The 18,853-nt window shown below is 57.0% G+C and overlaps 1 protein-coding gene across 8 annotated transcripts in view; it reads right to left on the reverse strand.

Moving 5' to 3' along the window:
- The window catches only part of RNF123 (ring finger protein 123), a 29,448-nt gene extending 10,804 nt beyond the window's left edge, over positions 1-18,644 (reverse strand). The window contains exons 1-27 of one of the 8 annotated variants that reach the window (XM_082347995.1): positions 17,616-17,982; positions 17,143-17,239; positions 16,386-16,503; positions 16,020-16,104; positions 12,775-12,863; positions 12,556-12,650; positions 12,090-12,144; positions 11,892-11,977; positions 11,498-11,584; positions 11,201-11,268; positions 10,881-11,006; positions 10,377-10,491; positions 10,189-10,293; positions 9,630-9,755; positions 9,386-9,478; positions 9,241-9,314; positions 8,321-8,438; positions 8,033-8,132; positions 7,760-7,821; positions 7,511-7,582; positions 7,189-7,309; positions 6,513-6,614; positions 5,077-5,183; positions 4,469-4,667; positions 3,970-4,115; positions 3,582-3,665; positions 2,683-2,790 (exon numbers count right to left, since the gene is read on the reverse strand). In XM_082347995.1, coding sequence (XP_082204121.1) covers positions 2,683-2,790; positions 3,582-3,665; positions 3,970-4,115; positions 4,469-4,667; positions 5,077-5,183; positions 6,513-6,614; positions 7,189-7,309; positions 7,511-7,582; positions 7,760-7,821; positions 8,033-8,132; positions 8,321-8,438; positions 9,241-9,314; positions 9,386-9,478; positions 9,630-9,755; positions 10,189-10,293; positions 10,377-10,491; positions 10,881-11,006; positions 11,201-11,268; positions 11,498-11,584; positions 11,892-11,977; positions 12,090-12,144; positions 12,556-12,650; positions 12,775-12,863; positions 16,020-16,104; positions 16,386-16,467 — 2,505 coding nt within the window. In that variant the 5' untranslated portion in view covers positions 16,468-16,503; positions 17,143-17,239; positions 17,616-17,982. The other 7 variants (XM_082347992.1, XM_082347991.1, XM_082347998.1 and 4 more) reach the window with 7 other exon arrangements.
- Between the last annotated feature and the right edge of the window lie 209 nt (positions 18,645-18,853).

Below are 18,853 nucleotides of genomic sequence, written 5' to 3' on the forward strand. Positions count from 1 at the left end.
AATTTTAAAAGGTACAAACAAATGGAAAGACATCCCATGTTCATGGACTGGAAGACTTAATATCATCAGATGTCAATACTACCCAAAGCAATCTACAGTTTTAATGCAATTTCTATAAAAGTCCCATTGGCTTTTTTTTTTTTTTTGCAGAAATAGAAAAAACTATTCTAAAATTCCTATCAAATCTCAAGGGACCCCAAATAGCCAAAACAATCTTGAAATAGAACAAAGCTGCAGATCTCACACTTCCTGATTGCAAAACTTATTGCAAAGCTACAATAATCAAAACAGTATGGTACTGGCATAAACATAGACATACAGACCAATGGAATAGACAGCCCCCCACCCCCAAACCCTCACATATATGGTCAAATGATTTTTGACAAGGGTGCCAAGACCATTCAATGGGGAAAGGACAGTCTTTTCAATAAATGATGCTGGGAACACTGGATATCCACATACAAAAGAATGAAGTTGGACCATTATCTCACATCATATACAAAAATTAACTTAAAATGGGTCACAGACCTAAACTTAAGAGCTAAAAACTCTTAAAAGAAAACATAGGGGAAAACCTTCATGACCTTGGATTTGATCATGATTTCTTGGATATCACAACAAAAGCACAGGCAAGAAAAGAAAAAAATAGATAAATTAGACCATCAAAATTAAAAAATTGCATCAAAAGACACAATCAAAAGAGCAAATGGGAGGAAATATTTATAAATCATAATCTGCTAAAGGGTTGATACCCAGAATATATAAAGAACTCCTACAAATCAAAAACAGAAAAACAATCTGATTAAAAAATGGGCAAAAGGATTGAATAGACATTTCTCCAAAGAAGGATATACAAATGGACAATAATTACATGAAAAGATGCTCAACATCACTAATCACTAGGGAAATGCAAATCAAAACCACAATGAGATACCACTTTACACAGATTAGGATTACTATTAATAAAAAAAAATTTCTGAGAAACAAGTGTTGGCAAGGATAGGAAGAAATCAGAACACTGTGCCCTGCTAGTGGGAGTGGTGCAACCACTATGAAAAACAATATGGCAGTTTCTCAAAAAAATTAAAAATAGAATTACTATATGATCCAGCAATTTTGCTTCTGGGTATATACCCAAAAGAATTAAAAAACAGGATCTTGAAAAGGTATTTGCACACCCATGTTCGTAGCTGCATTATTCACAATAGCCAAAAGGTGGAAGCAACTCAAATGTCCATAGATGGATTAACGGATAAATAAAATGTGGTATATACACACAATGGAATATTATTCAGCCTTAAAAAGGAAAGAAATCCTGACACATGCTACAACATAGATGAACCATGAGACCATTATGCTAGGTGAAATAAGCCAGTGAAAAAAATTCCACTTATATGAGGTACTAGAGTAGTCAAATTCACAGAGACAGAAAGTAGAACAGTGGTTGTCAGGGACTGAGGTGAAGGGGGGAATGGGAATTAGTGGATATAAGTTTCAGTTTGGGGAGATGAAAAGAGTTCTGGAGACTGGTTGCACAGCAACAAATATACTTAACACTGCTGAACTGTACATTTAAAATGGTTAAGATGATAAGTTACATATTGTATTTTACCACAACTTTTTTAAATGGTTAAGATGGTAAATTTCATGTTGTGTATATTTTATCAGAATTTAAAAAGAAGAAGGTACAAAGATGGGAGGGTGAGGTTCCTAAGAAGACAGTGTGGGAGGGGGTGGCAAGATCGCCTAGGGAGGTGGACAGGCATGAAATCCTGGTGGTGCGATGACAGTGACCATCTTTGTGGGGCTGGAGCAAGGTGGTCTGTGGCAAGAGAGAACAGAGGGGTAAAAGGCAGAGGTGGTTTGGGTTGGGGAGGAGTCACCAGAAGAAAGAGCAGTAGAGACAGGGATACCAAGGGCCTTGATCCTTGATCACCCAGTTATGGGGGAGGGGCACACCCAAGAAGGTGAACAGATGCCCTACATGGGCACATGGGGAGCATCCCAAGGCACTCACTTGTGGAGGGGGAGATGCCAGGGCAGGTGGGGAGATAAAACAAGTGCGGCGGGTCTGGGGCCTGGGGTGGCGGGGGTCAAAACATGGTCGCTGCGGGAGTGCACCGTCTGCCCGTCTACCCCGGGAGGGCAGGGACTCAGCTTTCTGGTTCACTACTGAGTGTCCCCAGTGTCAGGATGGCACCTGGCATCCTCCAGGCTCTGGGCATGTTAATAAATGAACGAGTGAGTGAATGAGTGAGAAGGGAACAAGCCAGTGGCCTCGAGTGGGAGGGGAGTCAGAGAGAAGCAGAAGCAGATGCAGATGCAGACGCAGGGTGAGGCTTGGGAGAGGTCACAGAGCCCCTGATGCGCTGGGAGAGGAGCAGGGGCAGCGGACAGTGGGAGGCAGGTAGAGACAGGCTGTTCCTTGAATGGAGGGTTATGAGCTGCGTGGGGAAGTGGGGTCTACAAATGGCATCTACTTAAGTTCATGGGGCATGAAAAGTTCAGGGGATGTGGCACTAGGTGGGAGGAGGGAGGATGAGGAGCGGGGAGGGGGCACGTGTGTGCCAGAGGTCCAGGAGGGCAGGAAGCACTGAGGGGCTGGCACAACCCTGCCCAATCAGTGACTAGTCCGGGGGCTTGGGGAGGGCAGCAGCTGCTGGCCTAGGCCACACCGCTCACCTGGGAGTAGACGGTGGCATGGACCCAGGCAAGACGGCGACTTAGGTGATCCAGCTTTTCTGAGAAAACCCTCTGGCTCTTCGTCAACTCTGCAAGGATGTCCTTCCTCTGCCACCCAAGGAGAAGGGAGGAGAGGACAATCAGGACATGGCCCCATGCCCAGACCCATGCAGCCTAGCAGGGGCCCCACTGGTGCCCAGGGCAGGCAAAGTGTTGGGCGGACCCAGCTCCACTCTTCAAAACCCTCCTCAGCCTGGCCTGCTGGTGAGCCTGAGCAAGACAGGGCCACAGGTGCCCCGCAGAATGTGGAAGTGAGACGCAGCTGAGTGTATGTGAGATGAGCTCCTGGCTGGGACACCCCAGGGACTCCATGCTAGAACTGCAGCTCTGGCAGCTGCTTTTGCCCTGGACAAGCGCAGGGTTCTGTAAACAGATGGGAGCCAGGGGCTGCCAGGGAAGCCCAGACTGGGCATACTTGGCTCTGTTCCCCAGGCCAGAGAGCTACGGCAGAGGGGCTCCAGGGGAGGGAAGGAGGGAGGGAGGGAGGCCCTGCTTCCTGCTGACTCTGCAAGTGGCCGAGGAAGTACTCAGGGTCGAATCCATAATTGATGAGGAGAGTGGGTGTGCGTCAGCACTTAGTGGCCAGGGTAGGGGCATCTTGGCACAGGCTATGGCTGGCTGACGGGGCTCAGGCCGTCCCTAGCCGTGATGCCAGCCCCACTCTCACTGATGTGGTCTGCCCGGGGCTGGGGTGGGGATGAGGAGAACTGCTGGGCAACCCCAGAGGCAGGGGCAGGACAGCAGCTTTCCCTCATGGGCTTCCCTGGGGACCCCCAGGGAGCAAGCTGCCCTCTTCAACACCCCGCCCTCCCAAAGACCCACCTGCCTGTCCACCTTACCCGTTTGGGGCACCGGCGGAGCTTGTCCTCTGTGTCCCTCAGAGCCATCGCATACTCATTGACATCATCGGACACTCCCACCATCTAGAGCACCAGACACCACATCCAGGGTGACCCTTGGGCACCTCGCACAGGTTTCTCCACACCCAGCCTGGACCCCAGCCCTGCCAAACCCTTAACCTTAGGCCCAGGACAGGCCCCTCCCACAGAAGTCAACCAGGTCAGGCCCAAACGGCACTGGCAGAAACTAGTCTTGCTGTGGCATATGCTAACGCGCACAGTCACGCCCAGGCACCTCTGGAGACACGTGGGCACATGTGGGCGCACACACACACGCATCCAAACACACAGAACCACATAACATGCGCATGGACCAGTGGTGTGAGACCTTGCCCAGCTGCTGGTGAACGCTGAGATTATACATCATGATGGCACCATCCAGGACTTCCAGCAGGGAGTTCTCGGTGAGGGGCTGCTCAGGCTCCTCGGGGGGCCGCCCCACCAGCAGGCCCTCATTCCACTGGCTTCCCTCAACTAGGGAATAGGGAAGGACAGGGTCAGGGTCGGAGCCATTCCAGTTCTCTTCTAAGCCTATGGAGCCAGGATGGGCCTTACAGCAGGAGAAGGAGGCCCTCTCCCCCCGCCTGGGCCCAAGGAGGGACCTGAAGGGAGAATGTGTGGGCAGGGGCAGGGGAGGTCCTGCACTCCAGGACCTATTTCTGTAGCATCAATTTCCTGCCCTCAGAGTGCACTTCCCACACCCCTGAGATACTGCCAGGCCACAGGACCAGGAGGGAATGGGGTGTATTTGGCTCTGCCCCGGGGGAGTGCTGTACAGGATAGAAGGATCCTTCAGTGTGCCGCGCCTGGCCCTGCCTGGCACCTACTGTCCTCACGGGTCCTCTGCTCCACGCTCAGCGTGCGGACCTTCACTTTCTCTGAGCTGCTCAGAGGCCGCCGTGGGGTCATCAGGCTCACAGCTGCTGTGCTGAGGAAGCGGTTGGCTCGGCCCAGGGTTGGAGAACTGAGCCAGCTGGGCCGAGGCAGGGGCAGCGTGCCCCCCATGGCCAGGGCCTGCATGGGGCGCTGTGGTGGAGAGAGGAGGCCAGACGCCACTCAGCAATCCCAGGACCCGGGCCCACTTATGGCTCCCTTGATTTGCGAGGCTGGGGAATGGGACAGCGAGAGGGCACCGGCTGGCTGGGCAGGAGGCCCCGCAGGGGCCCAGATACCACTGTGCTTGCGCCTCACCCTCCACCTGCTCCAACCCAGCCTTCACTCTGCATCCCAAGGCCCTGTGTCTCGTAGGGACTCAGCAGCAGGAGGCATGCCCCACCACACCCGTCAGTTCATGCCTCCACCTACAGCAAGGGAACCTGCCTGGGGACAAGCTCCTTGCCTGCACGGAGTGGGAGATGGCCCCGTGTGACACCCCTGCCCTTATGATAGAGGGACAGCCCAACACAAAGCCCCCTGCCTGCCCCTACCGCGGCACCTGGGCCGCAGCCGGGGCTGGCTCCTCATCCTCATCCAGGTCATCCATGGTGGCTGCCTGGAGCTCCAGTGGGTCGATCAGGATGTTGGCCTTGGAGGCAAGGTCATCTAGGAGGAATGACAAGAGGGCTCTCAGGCCAGTGGAGGGCAGAGGGGTCATAGGTGGAACCACTCAGGACAGCGAGAGGGCACCAGCTGGCTGGGCAGGAGGCCCTGCAGGGCCCCATTCACCACTGTGCCTGCGCCTCACCCTCCGCCGGCTCCAACCCAGCCTTCACCCTGCATCCCAAGGCCCTGTGTCTTGTAGGGCGAGTCCTGCTGAGTGAGGCAGAAGGCTCTCCCCACCATGACCCCATCACTCCATCTTTATCTGCATGACCTCACTCTCTTCAGGGCCCTACTTCTCTGACTGCTCCGTTGCTTTCTTCCTTGTCCTGCCCCACAAAGGGAGATCCAGAGCTGCCTAGGGCTCTCCTTGCCTCACTCTGCACACTCCCCAGGGGGTCCGGTCCTCACCGCAGTCTTGTCCCCACCTCTACGCTGACAGCTGGACACACCACCGCTGCCTCCAGCCCAGGCCTTCGTCCTGGCTGCATCACTGGGCACCTCAAACATACAAAACTGTCCTCTTCTGCAGCTCCTCTTCCTGATGGTGCCTCATCCCCACAGCCTCTGGCAAGAAGCCTGGGGTCATCCTTGTCCCCTCCCCTTTACCCTCCCCGCCTCCTCTGTTGCCTGGACAACTGGCTTCCTTGTCTCCTTTCTTGGCCCTTGCACTCCACCCTCCACACTGTAGCAGCCAGAGGAAGCTTCTTACAACGCAGACCGCCCCCCCAACCTCGCTCCCTTGCTTCAGGACCTTCCAAAGCTACCACTGTCCCTGGAAGGAGCCTACAGCCACTTTGTGGCCCACAAGGCCCTCAGACTCTGCCCTTCAGACTCCCTGGCCTCATTTCCCATCACTCCCTGCCTCTCATTTTCCTCTCCAGCATGCCAGTTGCTTTCTGTCTCCAGGCCATGCTGGGCCGTTGCTGGCATCCCTGCCACTGCTCACACTGTGCTCTCGGTCTTTTGCACTGGAGACATTTGTGCTGATCCTTGAAAGTAGTTCAGGCAGCAAATGCGAGCCACACCACCCGCCCCCACCCCACCCCCCACCCCCTCACCAATATCCCATGGTTCCCTCCTCCATCAGCACACTGCCCCCTATTCCATCACAGGGCTCCCAGACCTCCTCTGGGGTGGATGTGCAAGGGAAGGAAGGAATAGTTGGACGCAAGACCAGGGGCAGAGGAGGCCCATCAGCATCTCCCTGCGGAGCAGGTGGAGAGACTCGGGCGCCCTCTGGTGGGCACAGCGCAGCTCAGCACTCATGGCAGAGCTGGCTCAGGAACCACCCCCGTCCCTGCCCTGCTAACTGCCCAGGCCTGCACGCACCTTTGAGGGTCTTCCGAAGGTGCGAGAGGAGGCCTCCAAGGCGCTGCAGGTCGAAGTAGTCCACCTTGCCATTATAGAAGACCTGGGGCGGGATGTAGGCCTCTGCGAGGAGTTGGGAGGCCAGGCCAGTAGTCAGAGCCCAGCAGGTCCCCTGGCCTAGGCCACCTACCCGACCAGGCTTCCCCTACCACCCCGCCCTCTACCATTTCAGGTCAGTTCCAGCAATGGCACAACTTGGGATGAAGGGGGCATTCTTGGCGGCGGGTCACCCAGGTGAGAATCAGAGAGGGCCCTGACCCAGCCCTATGGGAGATCCCCCAATGCAGGCTGCTTCCACTGATCCCTGAGGACTCTGTCCCACACAAACACAGGGCCCCCAGCACCTCAGAGCCCACCCAAGGCATCCCCGACAAAGGACTGCACAGTAGGGCTAGCAGGCAAGGACTGAGGAACAGGGCCCATAGAGGACAGGAACCCGGGGGACCATCAGAGCAAACACGGGCTCACCGTCCAAGTGCAAGGCCCCCGCACCCAGCGGGTAGGACTCAATTAGGCAGGAGGCCTGGGACAGCTCCCCTCAGCCCTGCCCTCAGCCATCACGCCACACCAACATTAGGGACTGCCCTGGGCCTGGCTCTGCCCAGTGTCTACAACTCGAGGTCCTGGCCACACTCACCCTCACTGAAGGTAGCGTATGGGTTCGAGGCCTTGTATTCGTCCCAGTAGTAACGCAGGGCCGAGATCAAGCGGTGTAAGAAGCAGACCATGTACTCGGGGGGGCAGAGCATGGGCATGTTCTGCAGGCACAGGTGTAAGACATGCATTTGTGCAGCCCAGAGGCCAGCCCACTCCTCATCCAAGGCCCTGCCCCAGGACCCTGGGCTGAGCAGAGAGGGTAGGGCAGCAGGTGGGGAGGAGATGCAGAGGTGCCAGAATTTCAGGTGCAAATGCTGCAACAAAGCCAGGGGGCCATGGTGGGCTGGCCTGGGGATACCTACCCCCCGGCCGCTGGCATTCTCCTGCAGAAACTTTCGGAACTTGGTCAGGAAGATGTACCTAGAAGCTTCGCCCTTCAGTGGAAGGAAAGCCGAGGCTGTGATGAGCTGAGGATCCTGGCCCCAGACCGGACTCAACTTAGCCTGCACCCTGCCACAAGAGCCTGAGCCAGCCCTGCCCTCTGGGTCTCCAGGCCCGGTCTGACACCCTTCCTGGCCAGGGACCCACACAGGGATCTGGGAGTCACTTACCCCGTTGTCATCTTGATTGTTCAACAGCAGCTTCAGGATCTGGACCTGTAGTTCCTCCACCACTGGGGGTGGGGTGGGGAACAGGACAGCCTTCCTCAGGCAGGGCCTTGCCCTCAGGCTCCCGGGTACGGGCAGGGGGAGCAGGTTTGGACTGAGGCTCCACCACCAGGGATCCCCAAGTCCAACCTAAGCATGGTCACTACCAAGTGCCTCCAAGTACACAGGCACAGAAATCCTCCACCCCCTACCCAGTGCCTGAGGCACGGGGCTGACCTTCGATGCGCTTCTTGAGCCTTTGGCAGCCCCGTTCATAGGCACGCCGCCGGAGCCGCTCCTCGGAGGTTTCGTCCTTCACCTCCTTACTCTCTTTGCCCTGGGCAGGGGCGGGGCAGGGGAGGGGGTTCAAAGGTGGCAAGATTCACCCTGGTCTACTTCAGACAAAAGACCCCTACTCCCCCCCCCCAGCCCAGGAAGGGGCCTCGCGTGCCAAGTACAGGTGGCTCGGACACCCCGGGTCAGCCCTCACTGTGACCACCGCCCACCCCAGTCAGGGCTGCCCACCTCCCTGCTGGAGCGGTGGGGCCACCAGGTGGTGGGGATGAGCTCCTGTAGGCCAGCCTCCTCCACACGCAGGGGGCTCTTGATGTAAAAGAAGACAACGGACCGGAGCACGTCGAAGCTGGTGGTCGTTAAGGCAGAGCTCCACTCACCACAGGGTGCACCGTACACCCTCATGAGCCCTCCCGAAACTTGCCCACCTCCGGATGTGCCCACCACAGCTCTCCCAGTCCTCAGGGTGCCATAGCTGCTGTGTGCCTGTCACCACTGACTGTGAGCCCAGAGAAACAGCTGTGGCTGTCAAACCCACCAAGCCCAATTCCGAGCAAGGGCACGATGAAGACTTGTCACAGGAACAGATGACGGTGGGACAGCTGGAGAGAGGGCCTGGCAGCCTCTCTATTTGTTTCTGCCTCCTAGAGGCTGAGGATCCCAGAGAGAGAAGACAGCTACTAGCACAGGTTTCCCAGCCAGGGGCCCGAAGCTATGCTCTCTCTCCTATTCCTGCAGTTCTCAACGTTATAGGGAAACAGGAAGAGCTGACTCCTTCGAGAAGATCTCATAGGAACCCCCGCCATGGAGCACAGATAAAAGTGCAGTGCTTTGGCTGAAGAGGGCAGGCGCTGGTGGCTCCCCACCCCCCCACCGCCCTCCACCTCTGGGTGGCCCAAGAGCCTGCAGGCATCTGGAAATCCCTGCTCAGGCCAGCCAGCCAGCCTGGATCCTTTGCTCTACCCTCCCTGCTCTGTAGAGAAAGTGCTGGGAAGGCTGGGTCCTGGAACAAGGACTCACACATTGGGTGGCTCTGGTCTTCCTGAGCCTCCGTGGGGAACCCTGGGCAGAGGCACACCACCCTCCCTGGCTTCTGGTGACCCCCAGAGGGCACCACATGTCTGGCCTGCCTAGTAGCAAGGAGAGGATACAGGACGTGGCTAAGCAGAAACTTGCGGGACTTCTCATGACTGAGGATGGCAATGGTGAGCCGCAGGTAGTGGATCTGTGGGGAGAGGGTACTCAGAGTGGGCAGGTGAGGCCCAGGGGGCTCAGGGCCAGGGCAGGAGCTCCCACCTGCAGGCCCAGGTCAGGGACGATGGGCGAGAACCGGTACAGCCGCAACAGGGACATCATCAACTGCTTGAGGCAATCTTGCACCTCATAGTCCTGGAAGAGGGAGGTGAGGTTGCACAGCTACCCGCTGAGGGCAGGCCCTGGGACAGCCATCTGTGCGGCCTTCTCCAACACCCTCCCTGTACGTCCCCTGACTCAGTGGAGCCTGACATCCTGGCCTGAGGCCTGAGATCCGGCGCCTCACCTCCATGAAGAGCCACAGGAGATCCAGGACCTGGTGCACCACAGACTGCGCCTGTGTGGGGGTGCCCGCCTCCACGACGCCCAGCAGGAAGCTCATGAGCACGGCCTCCACCAGGTACACCTTGCGCTGCACCAAGGGCGGGTGCCAGTGAGGTGGCAGCCTCCTGCCCCACTCAGGGCCCCCCTGCCCTGGCACATGGCCAAGGCCACAGATGGATTCTTGGTCCCTGTCAAGCAACCCCAAGTCATGGACGAGCCCTTCTGGGGTCTGATGGAGACACAGGAAATGCTGCTACCCAACAACCCCTCTGAGGCTCTGCACATGCCGTTCCCTTGGCCTGTGATGTCACCACCCCTCGATCTTCTTTCTAGGATGCCCCCTGATACCCTCAGCTGGAAGTGTCTCCTCCTCACCCAGTGACATCCTTGAGGTCTAAGGGCTCTGGTCACAGGGGCCCCTGACAGGTGATGCTGCTGGACCTCATGCACCTCAGCATCCCAGCCCTCAGCAGGGGTGTTTCTACCATGACCTGCCTCTCCCCTCCCTAATGTCCCCTCACCAGGAGCGGTGCGAAGCGATGGAAGATGTGAGCCAGTGTGAGGAGGACGGTGGGCTGGCCCTGCAACTGCCACTCAGAGCTTTCCTTCTCCACCAGCCGCCCTTCCTGTGTGGGCAGGGAGGAAAGAACTGTGAGGGGCAGAGGGCTGTAGAAAGCCCCCAGCATGCCCGGCCCAGACGCTGGCTCACCATGGGGTCCAGCTCCACGCTCAACACTGCCTGGAAGCAGCCCAGCAGCTCCTGTGCCCGAACCAGGTCGGCGCTTGGTGGGTCCTGCAGGGGCCGGTAGCCCACCACTGGGTAGGTGCCACAGAGTTAAGCCAGCAACACCTGATCTGTGGCTCAGAATACCCACCCCCTCCCACTGAGACCCCTGCAGTAGGGCCTGGGCTCCAGGGCAGGGCTGAGAGGTCAGATTGCCTGGTTTGCATCACAACCCTCCCATTTCTCTGTGAAGCAAAACTTCTCTTGCCACTTTATGCTCTTCACCTGTTCAGTGGAGACAGCAATGGTACCCACCTAACAAGGTTGCTGCAAGCATTTTCCTCGGCACCCACCTAAGCTGTACCCTACTCACTCTTCACGGCAGCAGGGCCTGCCACCAGCCTGCAGAGCTCCTGGAGCAGGGAGACCCCCATCCTGGCTTCCTCAAGAGCATCCAAGCAGCCCACAGCCTTCTTCACAAAAGGATATCGCAGGGGACGGCTGCCAAAGTTGAAGGCCACAGACTCCTTGAAGGAGAGGCTGATGGCTGGGAAGTAGGCCATGCCCAGGCCCCTGGATAAGTTCTCAAAGGCGGTGCCCAGCGACACACCATTCCTGGAGCAGAAGGGAGGGTCCGTGAGCCAGTGCTAAGAAGGATGTGGCTGAAATGGACCAGCGAGCAGGCCTCCGTGGGGGCTGCCCACCCTCAGGCTACCAAAGCCAGCCTGGCCTCTTACAGGGCCTGGAACACGAGGGCAGCCTGGGGATGCCCCAGAGGCCAGGCCTGTGAATAGAGGCAGGAGACTCACAGGCAGAAGGACAGCGTGCCTTCGTCCAGGTCGATCAGGCAGCTCACAATGTCCCCCGCTGCCCACGCCTGCCAGGGGAGGAAGCCTTACAGATGTGCAGAAGCCCAGCAGCCTGCCCACTCTGCCCCTCCAGCTGTGTCTCCACTGCCACCCAGGGGAGACTGGCCACAAGGACAGAGGACCTCAGTCCCTGTCCTCCCCCTGGTGCCCTACATTCCCTCACCGCTGCCCAGTGGCCCCCACCAAGCTGTGGGGATGGACACGGGCCAGTTGGGCTGCAGGGGGCCCGGGCCTCACCTTCCCGTAGTTCGTCGTGGTCACGTTCCACTTGCGCACCCGGTTGCCGTCGTAGGCATAGGAGTTGTGTGTATCTCCAACCCCCTCCTAGGGAGGAACTCTCTGTGAGGTCTGGGGGAGGTGGGGAGGGGCAGGGCCAGAGCCCACCAGCCACCAGCCACCAGCCTTGGACCCACGTGGCTCTACAGAATGGGGCTGATGCTCTGGGGGAAGGAGTGAGGGCTGTTTCTGGGCTGGATAGCCCTGGGATGGGGTGGGACACATTCCTCCTCCAGAGGGCAGTCCAGATTAGGGTGCTGAGCAGACCCTATGTGAGCTGGGGGGTTCCCTGAGCCCTGATGAGGCCTGCTGCCAGAGAAGGTCTCCCTGGGAGGGGTCCCTCTCCCGCATGTACCTCCTGATTGAAGCGGCAGTTGATCGTGCACCAGCCAATCTGCATGAGCCCCTGGGAGGAGATGAGCACCTCGTAGATCCATTTCCCTGGAAAAAGTCACGTCAAACCCAGCAGGGAAACAAAGACTGCCTCCTGCCTCTGGCCCAGGCCCTCAAACTTCCTCCCAACTCCCTGGGCCACAGCAGAGCGTGGTCTCACCTTTGTACACGCATGTGGTAGAGCGGATAGTACCAAAGTTGCTGTGTCCAATCACCTGGGTGGAGAGCAGGGGTGGTGAACCTCCTCCCGGACATACGGGGTGCCACCCCAAGGGAGAACGACCCCACTCCAACTCGGCTCGCCTTGGTGGCGACGCCTGTCGTGGCCAACAGAGTACTCTGCCTGAACAGGGTGGAAGGGCCTAGGCCCATGTCAGGAGGGGTTCTGGGCTGGGAGCATGGACTCATGGCTATGCCGGGAAGACCTCGGGGCTGGGGTCACACCAAGAGGGTTTCGGGGCTATGTCAGGAGGGTTTGGGGGCTGGGGACTCAATAGTCCACATCAGGAGGGGTTTGTGGCTGCAGCCCCATCAAGAAAGGTCGAGACCAGGGCCACATCAGGAGGAGCTTGGGGCTGTGTCAGGAGGGGCTTGGATCTGGGACCCCACGCCTTGCCCTCGCTCACCCCCAAGAGGTCATCATCCACCAGAAGAAGCCCTTCGAAGCCACCCGTGTGGTCCAGGACCACAGTGGATGGGCCAAGCCGCCCTTCAACCTGTCCTGGAACGGAGAGAAGAGGGTGTGGGGTTGGGCCGGGCACAGGGCCTGACAGATGCAGAGAGGGTACTGAGCCCCCCAGGCCCAGCCCCGGCTCCCCAGTCCCATTCCTGAGGCTGTCACCTACCCTGGCTCTCCTCCTCCTCCTCCGCCTCCTCATCCACATGTAACAACTGGTCCAGATGCTCTGGCAGGTTCTGGAAGTTCAGGAGTTTCCTGGGGAGAGCGAGAGGCTGCGAGGGGCCCAAAAGTCCTTGAAACCAGCCAGGTGACGCTAAATCCCTCTCCCAGTCCCTTTCTCCTGAGCTTAGGAGGGTGGCTGCCCAGACTCCAGAAAAAGGGCTGTGCCAGTCCCAGATTCTGGTATGCTGGGGGTCAGAAGACTGGATTATCCACTAAATTTGGTGCACCTCAAGACTGTTTAAAAAAAAAAAAAAAAGAAGGAAGAACTCTTTCTAAGCCTTAATCCTCTCATCTGTATAAATGGAACAAGAGCTGTATCTCAGAGATGCTGTGAAAATTCCTAGGAATAATGCGCCCTCCGTAGCCCATAACCTGCCCACTCTTGAAGGTGGCTTGTTGAGTATGCCTGGGCAAGGAAGGCTGGGAGAAGTGCTGATCCCCAAGATGGTCAGTACCAAGATCAGCTAGCCCAATCCTTGACCCCAGGTCTGTGGTCCCAGCCAGGGAAGCCTGTGTGTTGAATGAGACATGTCCTGGGAGGATGAAGGGCTCAGCCCTCTTAGCTTCTGGCTGGCTCTGTCCTGGACCCACCTGTAGAGGAGAGTAGAGCACACAGCCTGCCTATCTGCCAGCTGCCCCAGCCAAAGGGGCTAGGAAAATCTGTCTGAGTGGCCCCCTCATCCTCCCAGCACACATGCCCAGAGGAGAAAGAGCTCTAACACTGGCCAGCTAGGTCCTGAGTTCAGTTGCTAAGAATAGCAGGGAATGAGGTGGTGCTAACTAGCAGGGCTCAAAGAGCAGAGGCCTGGTGCCCATCTGGATCCAGCCCACAGACTGCTGGCACCTGCTCTTCTAACTCTAATCCCAGTTCCCACCCCACTCATCCCCCTAGAGAGTAGGCTCTGGAAGGGCACGTAGATGGGCCAGAGCACTGACTCTCTGGCAAGGTAGCTTCAACCCAGGCCCAGGGGCCACATGTCCCCACACTGTGAGCTACAACTGACCTTGAGCTACAGGAGGTGGAGATTCATGAAGGCTCCTCCCTACTCCTACTGAGCCCCAGGCCAAGGCGAGGAGGCAGCCGTGCAATGGGGTGCCTCGCCAGTAACATGGAAGGCTGTAGCCAACCCTGTCTCTCAACACCCCAATGGGCCCAGAGATCAAGCAGGCTTCCACAACAGCATTTCTTACAGGCCCATACCTGGGAGGCTGCTCTAGTCCTGTGCCTGCTCTTAAGAGCAGCTTCGGGTGGCCAACCTGACACTCAGCCTCAGTGAACGCCTGCAACGTTGCCCATTTGGCCAACCCCAGCACTTGCTTACCCTTTCTGGATTGCCCAGGTCCCAGCCCAGAGTTCTGCATCCACACAACCACTGACTAATGGCTCTGCCACCTGCTCTCCCTCCTGGCAGCCACGGCACCAGTGGCAGCAGGATTATTTCTGGTATCACATGAGGTAGGGATCAGATGGCCCAGGGAACAGGCCAGGGCTGGGGTTGTGGTGGAGGTGGGCAGCAGCCCTCCACAAGTAGAAACCCTTTGGTCACCACAGCTGCTTAAACGGAACAGGCAACGATGCTGCCCTTTGGGTCGGCCCAGCGAGCAGAGACTGTGAAAGACAGAATAGCCCTGGCTGGCAAGGGGGCTGAGACATGGGGACACCCATGCCTCACTGCAGGGAGAGAGAATGTACAGACTGGGACTTCCCTGGTGGCGCAGTGGTTAAGAATCCACCTGCCAATGCAGGGGACATGGGTTCGAGCCCTGGTCCAGAAAGATCCCACATGCTGCAGAGCAACTAAGCCCGTGCGCCACAACTACTGAGCCTGCACTCTAGAACCCTCGAGCCACAACTACTGAGCCCGCGAGCCACAACTACTGAAGCCTGCATGCCTAGAGCCCATGCTCCGCAACAAGAGAAGCCACCGCAATGAGAAACCCACGCACCACAACAAAGAGTAGCCCCCGCTCGCCACAACTAGAGAAAGCCCGCGCACAGCAACAAAGACCCAATGCAGCCAAGAATAAATAAATAAATAATAAATAAATAAAAAATAAATAAATTTATTTAAAAAAAAAAAGAATGTACAGAACCCTTTGAAGAAGAAATTCAGCAACAGTCCTAAGAGTGATTGCAATTCAAATACTCTAGCCTTGTGATTCCAACCCTGGGCGTCTATGCAGCACTGTTTACAAAAACAAAAGCCCCTCTAAACTAGGGCAGTGATCAGGCAGATTCCTGGACCTAAAAGATTCCCCCCAAGATCAATCTGTAGTGTAGAAAAACATTTAGGGGTAACATCTGATGACAAAAATAGGATTTAAACTCCTATACACTTTTGGAGGTGAGGGATATGTTCATGGCACTGCTGGTTTCACAGGTTATCCATGATAAAATTTACTAGATTGTATGTTTTAAATACATGTAGTTTACTGTATGTTAATTATTCCTCAATAACTTTTAAAAAACTGACAGTGACAAAAATCTAAAAAAAATTTTCCACATAGCATAACCCAAACTACATACATCATGAGATAAAGAAAACAAAAAGGAATCACACTCAAATGGTCATATTAGAATAAGAAGATGACAGTTGCTTTTTCTTTTTCTATATAAGTTTCTGCTACAGCACACTCGTAACTTTTTTTTTTTTGCCATGTCAAGTGGCTTACGGGATTTTAGTTCCCCGACCAGGGATTGAACCCGGGCCCTCGGCAGTGAGAGTGCAGAGTCCTAACCACTGGACCACCAGGGAATTCCCCACTTGTAGTTTTGATATGAGCTAAACTTAAATACATTAAATTTGCAAGGAATAAAGGGCTGGTGGCATCTGTGCTTTACAGATCAAGCAGAAGCTACAGAGGGCCAGGGTGCGGTAGAGGTGAGGGCAGGTGCACACGGACCAGATGCTGAGTGTAAAGTAGGTGCGAAGTGCCATGCTGAGTGCGCACCATGCCCCTGACCTCCACTATACTCTCAGAAGGAAGGTACTAGCACTGCCAGGGGAAAGGAAGAGGCGGAGTCCAGAAGGCAGACTCTCTGGCCACAGATCTCACAGCCAGGAGTGGCAGAGCAAGAATGGAACCCAAGCCAGCTTACCCAGAGCCCCGGCCTCCTTCCCCACAATGCAGTCTCCAGCCTCTGGTCTGGTCCCACAGAGTGAGGAAGGGAGATCCACCTGGCCATACCTGCTGGTGGCTGCCGTGGGTGCACGATCAGTAGAGGAAAAGATGCGGTGCAGGTAGTCATCCAGTAGCTTCTCGTGCACGATGCCTGCGCCACAGGTCAGAAGGGAGAGAAGGGACACATGGTCAGTGTGGCTCCCAGCCCCTACTGGCCACAGAGGCTCCTGGTCCTAGCCCAGCCACAGGAGTCAGAGGAGCAGTCATGGTGGGTGCCCTCCTCCATGGCTGCTAGTGGAGAAGAGCTGACTCACAGGTACAGGAGGTGCAGGAAGGCCTGAGGCTCAATGCACCTGGGACTTTGCTGCCTCTCTCTCTTCCTCCTTCTTCCCTCAGCACTAGAAGCCTCATCCCAGCCCTTCCAACCCTTACCTGTGACCCTGGATTTCTCAGCATCTGAGGTCAGTCTGTAGCTCTTTCGGGAGAAAGCCATGCCGGTCCCCTTGGACGCCATCTTTCATCTCTTGTGGGCAGCCAGTGGTCCTGGGGACTGAAGCAGAGGCAGAGCCTGTCTATTCGAAGCCAGCCAAGGGCCCCCATATTGACCTCAATCCTGTGGTGTCAGAAAGGCTTGGGAGCAGGTGAAGCCACTGCATGCACACTCACACACACATCAACCCAGGGCAAAGGAAAGCAGGGGCTTCCAGCTTCCTACACGGGGGGTGGGGGGGGGAGGGGGTCTGGGGCCATGTGACAGGGCCCCACCATGTCCCAGTGCTCACACAGGGCCCAACAGAGAGCAGGTGCCAGATATATGTTTGTTAAACTAAACCAAATGCTTCCGCCGAGTGTGAAATCAGACCCAAGTGTCCAAAGTGAGGTGGCCCAGGAGCAGAGCCCCTGTATCCTTCTCGGTTGTAAGCCACACTGGGTCCACATCTGGAAGAGAGAACCCTACATCAAGTATAGTCCACCATCCAAGGCCTTGGTGCCATCTCCAGCTACAAGTCCTGCTTACATCCAAGGCCAGGATTCCCTTCCTCAGTTCCAGGATCCTCCCTTCTCTATTCCAAAGGCCTGCTAGCTTTCTTGTCCCCAATCACACACACAGCCTCCTACCCCATCAGAGCACCACCCTTGCCCTCTTCACAGGCCCCATTGTCCCCACTGCTGTCCATCCCTCACATACCATGGTGTTGCTACAGCTGCTTCAGAAGCTGCACTAAGTCCCTGGTGCCTGGTTCACTGATCTAGAGCTGTGCTGTCCAACACAGCAGCTACTAGCCCTACATGGGTATTTAAATTTCAATTAAAATTAAAAAATCAATTTCTCAATTATATTAGTCACATTTCAAGGATTCAGTGGCCCTATGTGGTTAATGGTTACTGGGCTAGACTCCGAAAATAAAGAACATTCCCATCATCACATAAAATTCTATTAGTCAGTGCTGGTCTAGAGGCTGGCCCTCCAGCACTGCCTTAGACAGAACTCTTTTCTCTTATCTCACCCCAAACAGGTCCTCTGCTCCCGCCACACACTCTTGCCCACTCCCAGGTGGCACCACGCCTGCCCCTCAGAAAGGTGACTCCCCGCCCTGCCGCCCACCACCAGCCCTCTCACACCAGAGCAGGTGCAGGACAGATTAGACGCTGTCACTCAACTGATGAGCAAACCTTCCAGACATCCACTCCGGGTGTCAGGTGCTGAGGACCCAGGTGAGAGGCGGTCCTTGACTTTGCTCGGGGGCTCCCTGCCACGTCGATCCTGTTCAGCCCCGCCGAGAGTTCAAGGCTTCTAACCGAACCGACCCCATCTCGGATCCCAAGGACGCAAGGGCAGCGCTTGTTTCCCCCAGTCGCCTCTGCCCGGCCCCAAGCTCCGGAGGATCCTCCAGGCCAGTTCCGGCCCGGACTCTGGCACCACAGGCTGTGTGACCCCTCGCGCGGCGAGCGCCCTCACACTAGACGGGCCGGGGCCGCAAGGGGAGCCGCGGGCACCCGCCCCTCTCGGAGCCCGGCCGCCCCTCATACTCACCCCCAGCCTCGGCCACCGCGTCCCGGCTCACAACATCCGCCCAGCTCTCAGCTACGGCGCCTGTCCAGGGCCAAACCGCGCGGCCGCCGCGCACGCGCATCGACCCGCGCCCGACCGCCGCCAGGGGGCCGCTCCACAGCCTCCAGCGGGGGAGGCTTCCTCCGCGGCCTCCAGCCGGGACGTTCCCGGCCCCCGCCTCGCCCCACTGCCCCACTGCCCAACCTCCTCCGACCCCCGCCTGCGCAGGAGGAGCTCCTGGCCCAGCCATGTCGTAACGCTGTGTCCTGGGAGAGACCTTGGCCACCTATCTCAACTCCTACCCGTACTTGGAGGTCCGGCCCACAGGTCCCCTAGGACGTCTGAAAGGCCGTTCCTCCCAGGGTCCCTGCCACCTGTCACCCTCACCTCCATTCAGGCCAGAAAGGTGGCCTCACTCACCTTCCCTGGGATGGCACCTCTGGCGGGGCGAGGGGAGCCTCTCTGGGCTCTGCTGGCAGGGGCGTGGGCAGACCTGCCTCCAGCTGGGGCCGATAAGACAGCAAAAGGGGCAGGCTGCTTCAGGCTGGGGCAGGGAATATTCTCCACTTTACAGGGGAAAGCTGAAGCTCAGAAAAGTTTAATATCACCACCTTCGGGCTGGAACCTAGGCCTCTGGCAGCAACCATGTCCACACTGCCCTTCCCTTCAAAGCAGCCTAGGGTGCGGGGAGGGGGAGGGGTGGGGCTAAGGGAGGGGGGGCAGTGGGGTCCCATGGGGCCCCACCCCCACCCCAGGGCACCTCAAGTGTCCCCACTGAACCTTTCCAACACTGCCCACTACATAGGGAGGCCTCTCGGGGGGCTAACTGTGCCAGAGTGAGGACCCT

This window comes from Balaenoptera borealis (assembly GCF_965194805.1).
Source record: "Balaenoptera borealis genome assembly, chromosome: 12".
NCBI classification, from domain to species: domain Eukaryota; kingdom Metazoa; phylum Chordata; class Mammalia; order Artiodactyla; family Balaenopteridae; genus Balaenoptera; species Balaenoptera borealis.